Source organism: Hylobates moloch, unplaced genomic scaffold, assembly GCF_009828535.3.
Source record: "Hylobates moloch isolate HMO894 unplaced genomic scaffold, HMol_V3 SCAFFOLD_5, whole genome shotgun sequence".
Taxonomy (NCBI): domain Eukaryota; kingdom Metazoa; phylum Chordata; class Mammalia; order Primates; family Hylobatidae; genus Hylobates; species Hylobates moloch.
This window is the reverse complement of record NW_026652280.1, coordinates 105534318-105549890: the sequence shown is the minus strand read 5'-3', so window position 1 is coordinate 105549890 and position 15573 is coordinate 105534318. Positions and strand designations below refer to the sequence as shown.

General features: G+C 41.6%; 1 protein-coding gene across 3 annotated transcripts in view; it reads right to left on the bottom strand.

Annotated features, from left to right (window-relative positions):
- GPR89A (G protein-coupled receptor 89A) overlaps positions 1–2414 on the bottom strand; it is an 82706-nt gene extending 80292 nt beyond the window's left edge. For all 3 annotated transcript variants that reach the window (XM_058439356.1, XM_032151630.2, XM_032151629.2), the window contains exon 1: positions 2234–2414. In XM_058439356.1, the coding sequence (XP_058295339.1) occupies positions 2234–2275 (42 nt within the window). In that variant the 5' untranslated portion in view covers positions 2276–2414. The remainder of the gene's footprint in view (positions 1–2233) is intronic.
- Positions 2415–15573: the final 13159 nt, after the last annotated feature.

Genomic DNA, 15573 nt, shown 5'->3' with positions numbered 1-15573 from the left:
GACCTCTGATTTCAGATTTCATTTCAAGTAAACCTTTCAGTTAACACAAAACAGAAAAAATGAGGGAGGAAGGGCGCAGGGGGCAATGGTGGTGTTTCCAAGGTAACCACACCTCTCTAGAGAGGTGCTTTTTATTAAACAAATATTCACTACAACTCTACTATGTGCCCACAACTGATCTAGATGCTGGTGAATACAGGAGAGAACAAGAAAGACAGTATCTTGGACTTCATGGACAGATAACAAACACATGAATAGACAAATGAACTATAGTAATAAATGCCAAGAAGAAAATAAAACATGGAAATGAGGAAGAAGGCAGCCGAAATGGAAAGCTACTTTGGCTGTGGGCAGGGTATCAGGTAAAACCTTCCTAAAGTGACATTTTTATTAATACCGAAAGGATGATAAAGTAGTCACATAAATATTTCAACAGAGAACATTCCATGCAAAGGAATCTTTGGGTCTTTCTTCCACATTTGTAAAAAGCAGGTTTAACAATGAATTACTGCACGTGGATGCATGTGTGAGGTGAAAGTCTATGATTATAAGGCATACAAAATTAGAAAGCCACTTCCTTGGTTCAACGTATCAATTATATCCCTGCTAAAAATCGTAGAGGCTGCAATGCAAAGCCAATTTTCTACTGACATTCTTATCTTTGTTCTAAGTTAAAAGAAAAGCTAATTATTGTTATTTTCTTAAATTGGTACTAGGGCTAAAAATAACCCTGAGTTGTCACCAAGGGCACTGGGTAGTCTTAGAAAGGTTTTAAGCAGAAGAGTTACAGGTCTAAGTTTTTTTACATTAATACATTTGAATACTATGCAGCCAATAAAAACAATACTTATGAAAACTAGAAAAAAGGTGGTAAATTTTAAAAATTAAAAAAAAAACTATTGCATTAGAGTGGTAGGATTATGGATGGCTTTTCCTTCTTTCTTATTTTCTTATTTTCTTAATTTCTAATTGCATTAGAGTGGTAGGATTTTCTTAATTTCTGCATTTTCTTAATTTCTAATTGCATTAGAGCGGTAGGATTATGGATGGTTTTTCCTTCTTTCTTATTTTCTTAAATATTGTAAAAGTTTTTGAAGAGAAAAGGGCAATGCACAGCTCTACGGAGACGAGTATTAGGATGAAGCAATACAAAAACTGAATCAAAGAACAAATTTAGTTCACTTTAAGCCCCAAAAGGTAACTGTTTCTGTTATTTGCCGTTTGAGAGAAAGAACAAGTAAAAACAACCACACACACACAAAATCTTTATTGGAAAGATGAGGAAAAAAAGATCAATAGGTAGTCTGAGCTTCACAAATATTAACAGTTGGCCAACAATTATTTATTGAATGCCTGCACTTGGAAGTGGGGATACAGCTATGAACAAGGCAGGATCTCAAAAAACAAAATCATAAACACACATAAATGATGCCAGTGCTATAATAAATGCTAGGAAGAAACAATAATTAACAATAGATTACATGGTAAAAGCAAAAGGCTCACTAGACGAAACTTCTATTGAGCAGAGACAGTGTCTTACATGTTTGTACGCTCAGAGCTTTATATAATGGTCGATAAATGTTGACTGTACAAATGAAGGTGGCCAATGGAGAAGCAATGAGGGTCAGAAAAACATCCGGAAAAGGTGGGTAACTAAGCAGAGGATAAAGGACGAGGTGTCAGTGCAAAAACGAAACCTTATACTTTTAAGCATAGGTATAACCTTATATTGATACTTTGAAGCAGCAAATTTCTCCACACCCGGATTCAGGATTTGACATCTAACAGCAAAGCCTGCACTGACGTGTCCTCAGTATCCAGCCCTGATTGGCGCGTCGCAGACCCCGCGCCCAGAACCACACAGGCTTCCCCAGTCCAAGATCAGTGGCGCAGGCCGGAAGCTTCGAGGAGCTCCTAGAACCGCCGCCTTAGCTGGCGGCGCCGGCTCTTAGCGTGGAGGCCGGCGGATCCCTTCCAAAAGGGGAACGAAATTCCGGGGATGGAAGCCGGGTGGGGCCGCGGACGGCCGCAGGCCAGCGTCCTGACAGCCGGGGCTGAGGGAACCGGCCGCAGCAAATCGCACACCCTCTTAGCGCTCTGGGTCCCAGAGTGACTGGCGCAGCCCGCGTAAGAGAGGAGCGAGACCCCGGACCAGCCCGCACCGCGGAGGACCCGAGAGGGCGATTCGGGAAAGGGAGGTGGACGGGTGTCGGGGCGGGAGGCGGTGACTCACCTGGGAGGTAATCATGATGCTGGAGTCGATCAGGAAACTCATGGCGAAGTGTAAGGAGGGCTCCTGCCTCCACTTCCCACTCCCCGAGGCCACGGCACGCTCGTGCCACAGGCCCCCTCACACAGGCTGCCTTCTCCCAGGTGCCGCCGCCGAGACTGCGGCTCTCCAGTCCAACGCCATCAAGCTGCGCCCCAGCCAGCCAATCAGCGGCTACATCCACAGCCCCGCTTCGGGATCGGGGTGGGTGGGGCGGACGCTAGGCTCCCGCCGCGGAGGCCCCAGGGGCGGGGCTTGTTAGGGGCGGGGCTAAAAGCAGCAATGCAAGGTAGCGTTATCATTTCTGAGGCTGAAGGAGGTAGGGCCTTAGAGCTAAGAGGTAATTCTGTTTTGTAATGATCATAAGGTAATAATGGTAATTATAGTAAGTCAGGCATTGTGTCCTAAATGTTGTAACTTTTACTTGACTCGGCAAATATGACTGTACAAAGTGAGGGAAGACTGGAAAGTCAGATGAGGTATTAACAAATATAACTAACCAAATACATTTCTGTGACAACAATGAAAAGCACACCGTCTGTAGCAATTTAGTGATAATATTGTACTGCATATCAGTCAGGCCACAGGTGGAGTACTGCACTCCGTGTACTACACTTTTAAGAGATTTTACAGGCCGGGCCGGCTCACGCCTGTAATCCCAGCACCTGGGGAGGCCAAGGCGGGCGGATCACCTGAGGTCGCAAGTTCGAGACCAGCCTGACCAACGTGGAGAAACCCTGTCTCTACTAAAAATACAAAATTAGCCAGGCGTGGTGGCGCATGCCTGTAATCCCAGCTACTAGGGAGGCTGAGGCAGGAGAATCGCTTGAACCCAGGAGGGGAGGTTGCGGTGAGCCGAGATCACGCCATTGCACTCCAGCCTGGGCAACAAGAGCGAAACTCCATCTCAAAAGAAAAAAAAGAGAGAGATTATACAGAGACATATTGGAGCTCGCTCAAATGTGAGCCACCAGATAAGGGCTGCTGGACGGAGGCGAAGAAAGATGACTCAGAGCATGACATCTGTCTTCATGTGAAAGAATGGGTAGAACTGATGTGGTGCTACGAGTTATCTGTAGGGCAAAGGATTGGAAGTTAAATAAAGATAGATTTTAATTCAAACAAGGATCAGTTCTTTAAGAGTCTGAAGAAGGGTTATTTTAGGAAGTAGCTCCCTCTGCCCCCTTCCCACCTGTTGCAGTGGATCAAATATACACTGAATCACTACCTCATTCATTCAACACTCATTTCATGAAGGCTTAACGCATTGCTGTGGGGCTTACTCTGCCGCTGACCTGGGGCCTAGCTAGGCTTTGTAGTCTATATAGTCTCATAGTCCTGCAAACTGGCTCCACCCAGGAAATCACCCTGTGTAGGAGTGGCTGCAGTCAAGCCAGGAAGACAATCCTGAGGGGACCCAACATCCAGCATCTGAGTTCAGACTACTACAGTTTGAATAAGTGACCTGCAGATTCATTACACACAAGGGAACATGTCTTCCTTTTGTTGGATTGAACTCTGTGATACCAAGTGGTCAAAACTACCTGGCAGATGTCCAATCCCTGATCCAGAATTTCAAGGAGCTGTGGAGGCAGCTGTACTATGGGAGTGTCATAAACCAGAGAACTTTGTGTCTAGGCTATATCTATTAGGGAAGCAGGTAGATTCCCACATAACAGCACCTAACTGACATTCAAGAGTGTATATAGTGCAGAGTGCTGAGAGAGACTATCAAGGCAAGCAGGTTACCTTGGTGGCTTACTGGGGTGTACAGTGGGAATCAGAATATCAGTAACGAGGAATAGCAGAGAAAGGTGTGCAGTGCCTGCTGGCCTAGGGCCTATGCAAAGCTTTGGGTGACACTATTCAGAATTCTCCCTACTGTACCACTTGTGTCCAGGTAAAGGACAGGCCTAGGTGATTCAAGCGACTGCTTTACCCCCTGATTTTGATTGGGGAATGTCTTTAGAAACCTTCGCACTGCATTTAGTATCCAACTGACTCTCTTTCAAAGCAACTCTCTACTGCTGGTGGTGGACTCTGACACTAAAATGGCTTGTCCTCCCATCTCTACCGCTGGTAATATTCTCCCGATCCACTCTAGCTGCTGCCATCCTCTTAGAATAGTGAGATCTTTTGGTTCTGCCTCCATGGACAGTCACACCATCTGGGCTCTGAGTCCCCAGTTTGTGCTATTTTTTTAAGGGAGCTTTTCAAAATATGTCATGTTCATAACTAGTAGCCATGGTTTGCCACTCATCCAGAGATTGACAGCCCGTCCCATAGATGTGCTATAAAGAGCCTATTGACAAGATGATCAGTCTGTGTCCTTTGAATGAGTGTTTGCTCACACCACTTTACTGTCCTTTTTCATAGCAACTGCAGTGTTCATACCTACGGTACTCTCACACTTCCCAGCACCATCCACATACTGACAGCTAACTACTTCACCCCCTTCCTCCAAATTAATGCAAAGGACTGGGCCCAGGAGTTGACACTAACACTAGATCCCTGGGAAACACCCTAGTACCTCTTCTCCATGCACATACATAGCGCCTGCCCATGCCAGTGGCTGGATGATCTCTGTTAGGGATTTTCTTTTGAAACTTTTTACTTATTGTGACATAGTTGTAGATTCACATGCAGTTGTAAGTCTGGGATCTTTTGAGACATACGATATCACCAATTCCGTGGCATCCTACTCCAACTGTCTCCCTTCATGGATAGACATCCTATCTTGTAGTTTTGCCCACTGTGCCAGGCTCACTCAGTCTCTGAACTCCCCTGTGTGCCCCACTAAGTCACCAGTGTAAGCTGGACAGGAAACCCCAAGTATTCAGAGGAAGAGTGTTTATTTCCCAATAGTCCCACGGACAGTATCTATATTTCATACCTAGAAAATATATAGGTGCAGTTTTCTCAAAGTGTGGTTCTCTAATGACTTGGGGAGCTTATTTAAAATGTAGATTCATAAGTCCTAATGTAGACCAGTGGACTTGGGATTTCTGAAAGTGACTCACAGGAGGAATCTAGGAGTCAATTAATTAATAAGTAAAAATTATATGTATTTATCATGCATAAAATGATATCTTGAAATATGTATACATTGTGGAATGGCTAAATCAAGGTAATTAGCATATGTATTACTTCAGATATTTATTTTTGTGGTGAGAATACTTAAAATCTACTCTCTTAGAGATTTTCAAAAATGCAATACATTGTTATTAGTTACAGTCACCATATTGTACAATAGATCTCTTGAACTTACTCCTCTTATCTAACTGAAATTTTGTATCCTTTGACCAACATCTCTCCAACCCCACCCAACCAACCCCCCAGCCCCTGGTAATCACCACTCTACTCTCTGCTTTTGTGAGTTCAATTTTTTTTTAAGGAGGAATCTGCATTTTTAACAGCGTGCCAGGAGATTCTTAGGCATACTGACTGGGGACTGTTTGTGAGACTCTGCTCCCCATCTCAAAACTTTCCTAGAGTGAGTTAGCGCCTTCACACTAGGAAAATGCCAGCTCCGATTTGCCTAGAGAAAGGGGACTAAGGGCCAGAGTGGTGCAAGCTTTGCTCTTTGCTTTTTTCCACTCCCGCACCCTTTCTCTAGATATGCTCACTCCATAGCCTCAGGAAGCCTAAAAATCTTTTCCAACCACTTGTGCTTTGGCTCAAGAATTCCCCTTCATCTTCCTTGAGTCTACTTTGAACCTCTTCCCTAGTTGGTTCTCACTTTTCCATACCTTCTTGGAGGTGCATTCCAGTCCTTTCCTCTTACACAATCTCATTTTGGATATATTGACCTTGGTGCTGACCTGGTATGCACTACCCTGTCCAGGGCCTTGATTGGTTCATATGAGTTAGAGTTAACTCTGTATCAAGTGCTTGGTTGTTCTTGAGGCCGTGTTCCTGAGGAATAAAGAAGATTAAATAGTTGTGTGCTTTTATGCAAGTTACTAAACTCTCTGTACTTCAGTTTCCTCATCTGAAAAATAGAGATAGTAATAGTATCTTATCTCATAAGGTTATCATGAAGATAAAGTAATATACATAAAGCCCTCAGGAAAATAAGCACTTTATAGTAAGTATGCAACAATTTTTACCCAGTATTATTATTATTATGAGTTTACATTCAGTTTTCCTTCATTGTTAATTAGTTTCAATGTATACTTATTTATTAATATTTACAAATGTATATTTAAAAGTTTTGGTTGTCAATTATTCAAATTATACTGAAAAGACTGGTGATCGTAGAGCTCTCGAATTTGGAAAGATTCAGAGGCCTTATTTGAAATATATAACATCAACTTTATTAAAACTAATTTTGGGATTCTCTGTTAATATAATTATCATGCAGAATGAATTTGATCCATATACTTTGTGAACAAAGGGGAAGAATATGTAGAGATTAAATTTAAAATGGAATATATTAGTTGAAGTTCAAAGTAAAGGATGTTCATATTCTTATTGTACGAACTGTTCCAAACTTCTGGTCCCCTGCTGTCTGTGATCAGGCAGAGCAGAAAGCTCTCCCTACTGCCCCATCACTTCTTGCTCCAGGACTAACCTCTTCTTGGGATAACTACCAGCAGGGACATTTGCTTATTTTAAAGAAGTCCCCATCTTTACTATTGGATTGAGATTTGCCACCATAACATTAAGACAGTTGCAAAGGAGTACAACACTGGCATATTTCCAAAGTCTGGGATATTCATTCTTATTCTTGGTTAACGTGATGCATACCCACACCAATGCACATATACCTTTTGATTTTCCCAAAATTGGATCACGAGGAGTGCTATGGACTCCTCGTGATCCAATATTGAAAAAATGGATCCCGTTTGTGTACCCCCAAAATGCATATGTTGAAGCCCTGGTTCCCGATGTGATAGTATTTGGAGGAGGGGCCTTTGGGAGCCGATTAGGTTTAGTCGAGATCATGAGAGTGAAGCCCCATGATGGGATTTGTGCCCTTCCAAGGAGGTGAAGGAACCAGCACGCTCTCTTTCTGACAAGTGAGTATATGGTGAGAAGGCAGCTGTCTGTGAACCAGAAGGAGGGCTCTCACCAAGAAGTGACCATGCTGGCACCCTGATCTTGGACTTCTGGCATCTGGAACTGTGAGAAATAAATGTTTGTTAAATATATACACCTACTATGCACCCACAAAACTTAAGAATAAAAAATTTCAAAAACTTTGTTGTTTAAGCCACTTAATGTACGGTATCTTGTTATAATAGCATGAACTAAGACAATGAGCATACTATGTTGTTGTATAGTTTTCATTATATTTCATTTTAGAAATATTTTATGGGGCTGGGCATGGTGGCTCATGCCTGTAGTCCCAGCACTTTGGGAGGCCAAGATGGGCGGATCACTTCAGGTCAGGAGTTTGAGACCAGCTTGGTCAACATGGTGAAACCCTGTCTCTACTAAAAATACAAAAATTAGCTGGGCATGGTGGCACATGCCTGTAATCCCACCTACTTGGGAAGCTGAGGCAGGAGAATCACTTGAACCTGGGAGGCGGAGGTTGCAGTGAGCTGAGATTGTGCCACTGCACTCCAGCCTGGGTGACAGAGTGAGACTTCGTCTCAAAAAAAAAAAAAAAAAAAAAGAAATATATTACAGTATTATAGGCCAGACATGGTGGCTAAAACTTGTAATCCTAGCACTTTGGGAGTCCGAGGTGAGAGGATCACTTGAGCTCAGGAGTTTGAGACCAACCTGGGTTACATTGGGAGATCCTGTCTCTACCAAAAAAAAAAAAAAAAATTAGCCAGGCATGGTGGTGCACACCTGTAATCCCAGCTACTCTGGAGGCTGAAGTGTGGGGATTGCTTGAGCCTAGGAGGTTGAGGCTGTAAGAATCTGTGATTGCACCACCGCATTCCAGCCTGGGCAACAGAGTGAGATCCTGTCTCAAAAAAATGTATATTATGAATATTTTCTAATGCCAAATACTTTATAACATTTTTATTGACTCAATAACATCCCATCATATGGTTATGTCATTTGTAACTTAACCAATCTACCTTTTGGATTTTTGTTTTGGTGTTGTTTACTATAATAAAATAATGTGATGGTGAAGAATTTGGCCCACAAGAAACACTTATTCAAGCCTCCAATTTTCCCTGGGCAAGGGAAGGTCACTGTGTCTATGTTCCAGCAAATTCTGAGGACACACATCAAGGTCCTGCAAGCTTGGCTACTGTGGCAGCCGGAAGTGAGCCTGTGAACTTCTGCAGACCAATAGGCCGCTAATGACTAGTGAGAAAGAGGTCAGGCCTCCCTCCCAGCAAGTGCTTCCCAGAAAGTCTCAGGGGTTTTCCTTGAGCCCCTCACTTGGAGGGGAGTGAGGGAAGGGGGTGAGAAACACCACAGCTCTTTCTTCTAGTCTGACAACTCTCTTCAAAGACTGCTCCTATCGGTCAACCCTTATCTTTCTCTTAAGTAACTCAGAGGTGGATTGTGAGCAAGACCGTTTGGGGGCTACTCTTTTTTTTTTAAGCAATTCTAGATTGTGCTTTGTACCACTTTTTAGAAAGTGTAGACATTGAGCATTTATTGTCCTTGGTTATGTAGCCTTACTGAAACTCCAAGACATAGGAAATATTTGTTTAACATTTCATTACATATCCATTAAATCGGACTTGTAAATTACATTCAGGTCCTCTCTATTTTCATCTTCTATCAATTCGTCAAGGACTGAAGTCTTTTATTGCTACTATTTTTCTGCCCATATCTCCATTTTTTCTGAGAGCTTCATACAGTCCAGTGCCTTATTTTTCAGTGCAAAATGATTCATAGTATGTCTTTGTTGCATATTATATTTTATATTAATAAAGACCAATATTTTGATTTGGTTTAACGATTCTGCTCTTGTATTTTCTGTGTTTGGTCTTTATTTTTGCCTTTTTTCTGTTTTTTCTTCTTTTTGCTATATGGACTGTGTAGTCCTTGTTTCTTGTTTTGTTTCCTAGTAATCTGGAAGGCATGCCTTTTGTTTTAAAATAACACACACAACTTTATATTTTTCTTATTACTAACATAGAGAATAAAATAGTATCTTTGTAAGTTGAGAATACCAGGACACTTCTACTTTCTCACATTTCTCCTTGTTACTCCCTTCACCCCACACAATACCCAAGTTTATGTTGGTGTAATCTGGGATTTTAAACCTTACTTTAAAAATATATTTTTGTTAAGGATTATTTATGATATTTGTATTCTGTTTTGTAACTATACTTAAAATAGTTACATTGAATTCATTTTATGCTTAAATGTCTTCAGTATTCATCATCAGCCTCTTTCATACTTTGCCTTCTTGATTTCTTTCTTTTTTTTTTTTCTGAGACAGCATCTCACTTTGTTGTTCGGGCTGGAGTGCAGTGGCATGATCACAGCTCACTGTAGTTCCTGGGCTCAAGTGATCCTCCCACCTCAGCTTCTCAAGTAGCTGGGACTATAGGCGTGCACCATCATGCCTGGCTAATTTTTAAATTTTTGTAGAGACAGGGTCTCACAATGTGCCCAGGCTAGTCTCAAACCCCTGAGCTCAAGTGGTCTTCCCACCTCTGCCTCTCAAAATGTTGGGATTACAGGTATAAGCCACTATGCCCGGCCTTGAATTCTTTTAAAAAATATTTCTCTTGAGCGGACGCGGTGGCTAATGCCTGTAATCCCAGCAGTTTGGGAGGCTGAGGCGGGTGGCTCACCAGAGGTCAGGAGTTCAAGACCAGCCTGGCCAACATGGTGAAACCCTGTCTCTACTAATAATACAAAAATTAGCCAGGCATGGTGGCACATGCCTCTAATCCCAGCTACTCGTGAGGCTGAGGCATGAGAATTGGTTGAACCTGGGAGGTGGTGGTTGAATGAGCCAAGATCGCACCATTGCACTCCAGCCTGGGCAACAAGAGTGAAACTCCATCTGAAAAAACAAAAAACAAAACAACAAAAACAAAAAAACAAAAAATATTTCTCTTTTGGCTTGAGTGGGTTATGAAATAAATTTTTCTTTAAAGAAGGGTTTGCATGTATTTTGAGCTTTTGCATAATTCAGAGTGCCTTTCAATTGGCTTCACATGAATGAAATTTGGCTTGTTGTGGAGTTTTCAGCTGAAGTTTTTCATCCGCAATATTCTGTGGATAATCTCTTCTTTTCTGAAATTTAATGTGCTATGCAGAAGTATGATGCCAGCCTGATGTTTTTTTTCCTTTGTAAGTAACTTGATAAACACTCTTTTCATCCACAGTTGGCACTGGAAGGACTAGCGCCACATTGAGAGGGTTGGCTGAAACTGAGAGCCATGAGTTTTTGGTTCCTTATGCTCACTCCAGCTTCCCTTTTCCTTTTGAGCTATTACTCATCCCTATGACCAACAGTGGCCTCTGAGGGAGAGGAGGAATCTCTCTCCTTTACCCTCCAGACCACATAAACTCTTTTCTTAAATCTCTATCAAAGCTGAGCCTAAGGTGCATTTTTATTGTCTTTCCTCCAGTAAGACTAGGCCGGGCGTGGTAGTTCCTGCCTGTAACCCCAGCACTTTGGGAGGCCGAGGTGGGTGGATCACAAGGTTAGGAGTGCGAGACCAGCCTGGCCAACATGGTGAAACCCCGTCTCTACTAAAAAAAATACAAAAATTAGCCAGGCATGGTGGCATGTGCCTGTAGTATCAGCTACTCTGGAGGCTGAGGCAGGAGAATTGCTTGAACTCGGGAGGTGGAGGTTTCAGTGAGCTGAGATTGTGCCACTGGACTCCAGCATGGGTGACAGAGCAAGACTGTCTCAAAAATAATAATAATAATAAGGCTATGCTAAATTACAGTAATCATATCACATACAATATTATGAAGGTGAGGATAGCTAATATTTGTGGAGTGCTTATTATGTGCCAGGCACTGTTTTAAGATCTTGACTTGTATTAACTCATTAACTCTCCAACTTAGTTCCTAGCTTGCCTCCATATGGCAGATGCCATTTCCCCTTCCTTTTTTGGAAGCACTAGTGAGCATATTATGACTCTTTGGATTGCAGGCTCAAGAGAATGAGGCTCAGGGAAAGGAATTCTCTCTTGTTTCTGTTTAAGGCCCACTTTCCAAATTCTCTTTTCTCATCTTAGAATCTTCCTCTGTTCAGCAGTTGACATTTGAAATATCTATTATCTTCAAGGAAGCCTCATCTCCTATTGAGAGAGGTATGACCCTACTGTATGTTCACAAGCAGACAAGAATGTGAAAACATAGCTGTTAAACAGTGGTACAAAAACCATTGCAGGGGTTGTTTCATTACATTTCTAAATTATAGAATTATGTCTTTATACTTGCAAATCAAAATTTATCTAGACTTTTTCCCTGGTGCATGATGAGTCCCTTCCAATTTGCAATTTCAGGTCTTTTATCAGCTCAAGAAAATTTCCTTCTATTGTATCTTTAGAGCTTATGGTTCACTTGTCCTGACTTTTCTTCAGGAGCATCGATATCCATGTGTTGGATTTTTATTGTCTTTCCTCCATATCTATTATTTCTTCTTGGATAATTTTCATCTCTTTGTCCTTTCTTTTGGCATTTGGGAGAATTTCTGGTATTGATTCTTTACAAAATTGATTTGGTTTTATGTATTGCTAATTTTGCTCTTTATTCTTAAATTCTGCTCTGGCATTGTTTGCTAACTCTGCCAGCTCCTTTTACAATTCAGTCTAATACCTTATTATCTTGTGTTTCATGTATTGTTTTATAGAGTCCATGTTTTCTTTAACCTTTTTTTTGAGAGTACAAGACAGATTTTAAATAAATTTTTATTTTTAAGTAAAGATTTTTTGCAATTATGCCATTCTTTTACTTTTGGTCTTCATTGTTTTCTTCTCATGTCTCTGACACCTTCCACAGACTCCAGGTTATTCTCTGTCTAGTTGTTGTTATTTTCCCTATCTATTACTTATCTATAAAACTGAGAATCTCATCCATCCCAGAATAGATATAGGACCTGATTAGACACAGTAAAATTAGGTCAACAGAATTAATGAAAATGTAAAGAAGAATTCTCTTTGACTATTACGTAAGTAAATTCCTAAAAAATATTTAAAGGAAGACAAGTAATCTATAATTCAAGAAAAATATAGAGTTGTCCTAGAATTTAGTGCCTTAGGCTGAAGCAATTATGAAAAAAAAACTGGAGAAAGTTGACCTTCTGATGTGAGAGATCTTAGAGAAATGAACAATTGTAGTATCATAAAGACATTCCCTGTCACAATGTCTGCCTTATAGATATTATTGAGTTTTTTAATTGTTAAGTTATATTCCATTGGCTCAGGTCACTTGTGTTTATCTAATCTCATCATTTTCTGTTGGTTACATTGATCTAACTCAATTTTGGAGGTACCTCATTGTTTCTTCCATCTACAGACCTAGCTAGTTTAAAGATGAAAAATGCAGCAGATGAGAAAGAAAAATACAACTGGAAAATTTGGATGAATTAGAAACACTAAACAGTTTTCAGGAAAGCTGAGTGTCATAGAAAAACAGATGCTGGAGGAAAAGAAAAAAAAGAGGACACAACAACTGTCCTGGCCGAAGGGGTCATGACCACACATTATCCTCGATGATGGCTTCTAATTCTTTCTTCTGCTTGATCAATTCTACTGAGACCCGCTAATGCATTTTCCAGCTCCAGGATTTGATTTTTTTCTCTTACTTCAGTATCCTTGTTAAATTTCTGATATATTTCTGAATTGTTTCTCGGTGTTTTCTTGAAGTTCATTGAGCTTTCTAAAAATAGCTATTCTGAATTCCTTGAGGTTACACATCTCCATCTCTCCACGGTTTGTCACTGGGTGCCCTACTTGGTCCATTTGTTGAGGTCATATTGACTTCAATGTTATTGATACTGTCAATGTTTGTCAATATTTGGGCATTGAAGGATAAAGTATTTATTCCAGCCTTTGCAGTCAGGTCTTGTTTGTACCTGTCCTTCAGAGGACCTTCCAGGAATTCAAAGTGGGCTGACGAGTTTCCTAAGCCAGTGATCACTGCAGCCATTTTTGTACTACAGGGCACCCTAGGACCAGGTACACTGCAATTCTTACAGATTCCTAGGTCCCCAGCCCTGTGGCCTTGGGGAAGATCAGGGATTGTTCTCTGCATTCCCAGGTAAAGCCCCTAGCTTACTTCCCTTTCTTTCCCCCCAGCAAAAGGAATCTCTCTTCAGGCTGCACTGCCTGGAGTGTGGGGAGGTGTGATACAGGCATTCCCATAGCTGCTGCAGCTGCTGTCATACTGGCTCACACCTCAAGTCCAGGGCCTTCCACATCTATGTAGCATCAGGGCTTGCCCAAGGACTGCGGTCACTGCAGCCTGCCTGCCACTGAAATTTATTTGTAGCCCAAGAAATTTCCAGTGATAAAGCCAGCCAGAACTTTCGTGGGTTCTTCCTGCTGGGGCAGCAGATTCCCTTGTGGCCCAGGGTGGGTCTAAATGCTTCTTTTGTGGGCACCAGCCTGGAATCAAGTGCTGTGGGGTTCTGTCCAGTGCGGTGTGTCACTATGGCAAGACTGGTACTAAGTTTCAATATAAAGTCCCACACTTTCCCCCTTGTCCCCAAGCCATTAGATTCTCTCTCGGAGATGTGTTTCCTGTGGTTGGGGGAGAGGTGTCACAGGCAATGCAAGACTGTCCTTCCTCCCTTCTTCAATGCATCTTTTCTTGTTAGCATGTTAAAACCAGGTGCTATGATCTCTCACCTGATTAGCCCTTGTGAAAGTGTTTTCTTACATAGATAGTTGTTCAATTTGATGTTCCTTCAGGGAGACCATTGCTGGAGAATTCTATTCTACCATCTTACTCCACCTTCTACCTGATTTTATTTTTTAAATGTTTCTAGTACATAATTGTGAAGTGAAAGCTTTATTTTAATCTTGGGGATCAAAAGCATGTAGCTAAGAACTTTTCCCAAGGAATATTTTAAAATTTTTATGTCAATGTTTATGGAATGACATACTTTTTGATTCAAAGTCCTTCAATGTAGTTTAGTTTTGATTCAATGTTACAGAACACTGTTTTTTTAAACTGTGTTCTGCAGCCCACATGTAATGGAATCACCTGGGGTGCTTATATTAAAAAAATGCAGATTATAGGGCTCACACCAACTAAATCTCCTGGGATTGGAGACCAGGAGGTAGCTCCTATAATCTCCACAGCTGCTTCTCAGGCACACCAAGTTTAAGAACCATTCTGTCATATTTTCAGACTGGGGATTCTTACAAAATGACAAGGAAGGAAAATCTTAATCTTTTAAAGTTAGAGTTCAAGCATTGGACTATGCACTTCTTAAACACAGTTTGTCTTTCCCATTTTCTCTTTCCAGTTCTTTTACTGTCAAGGGATTGGGGCAGAAATGGGAAACAAAGCAGTGAAAGAAAAACTATATATTTCTTTATACACATTTTGCTTTAACAATCACCAAAAAGACTTTCATTTTCTGTCACGCACCCTGTCCACCAATTATGTTGGCCTTCAATATATGAAGATAGCAACATATATAAATCTATATCATACATTTATACACACAAACACATTCTGTCAGCACTGTGAAGACACAGACTAGGCTTTACTAGACTGGGGGCCTCTCCCATGCCACTTAAAAATGAGCACAGGTTTGCTCTATGCAAGAATTTCAACAGAGTTGGTCTGGCCATCAGTCCCCAATTTCCCCGAGGTAAGATAGGATGACAAAATGGGAAAGCATCTTTGAAGTGAGGTCAGTCCAATTTGGATATCATAGAAGAAAAGAAACAGGATGTGCTAGGTTAAGCCTGAGATGGTATCTGGGAAGTCACCATATTCATGATGTGAACTCAAAGAACACAAGTGCTACAGTGCAGACCAAAGCCCGCCTGACTTGACCCAACAGGGTCAGGTGTGGATCTGTGAGTAGTGCTCACTAAGCCCCTGCCAGCAGTGTCTGGCAGGGCACCGCTGCTCAGTAGTGTGCTTTTAGAATCTGTCAGAGGAGCTCCAGCATTGGGACCACATGCCCCATTCATCAGAATCAGGGTTCCACATCCACTGAGTTTTCCATCTCAGGACAGCTGATGAGGCAAGAAATGTGCTGTTGCTAGTTCCCAAGCTGCTGGGGCTGTTGAGAGGTAATATCACAAAACCTTCTATTCAAACTACCCATCTTTTGCTTAGTGCTGGGCCAAGTGGACCTTGACTAACGGTATTCCATAGCTGTCAGAAAGGCTTTCTGCCTTTCTCCCAGCTCCGCCAGGATACATCTCTGACTCCCTCTTCTGGAC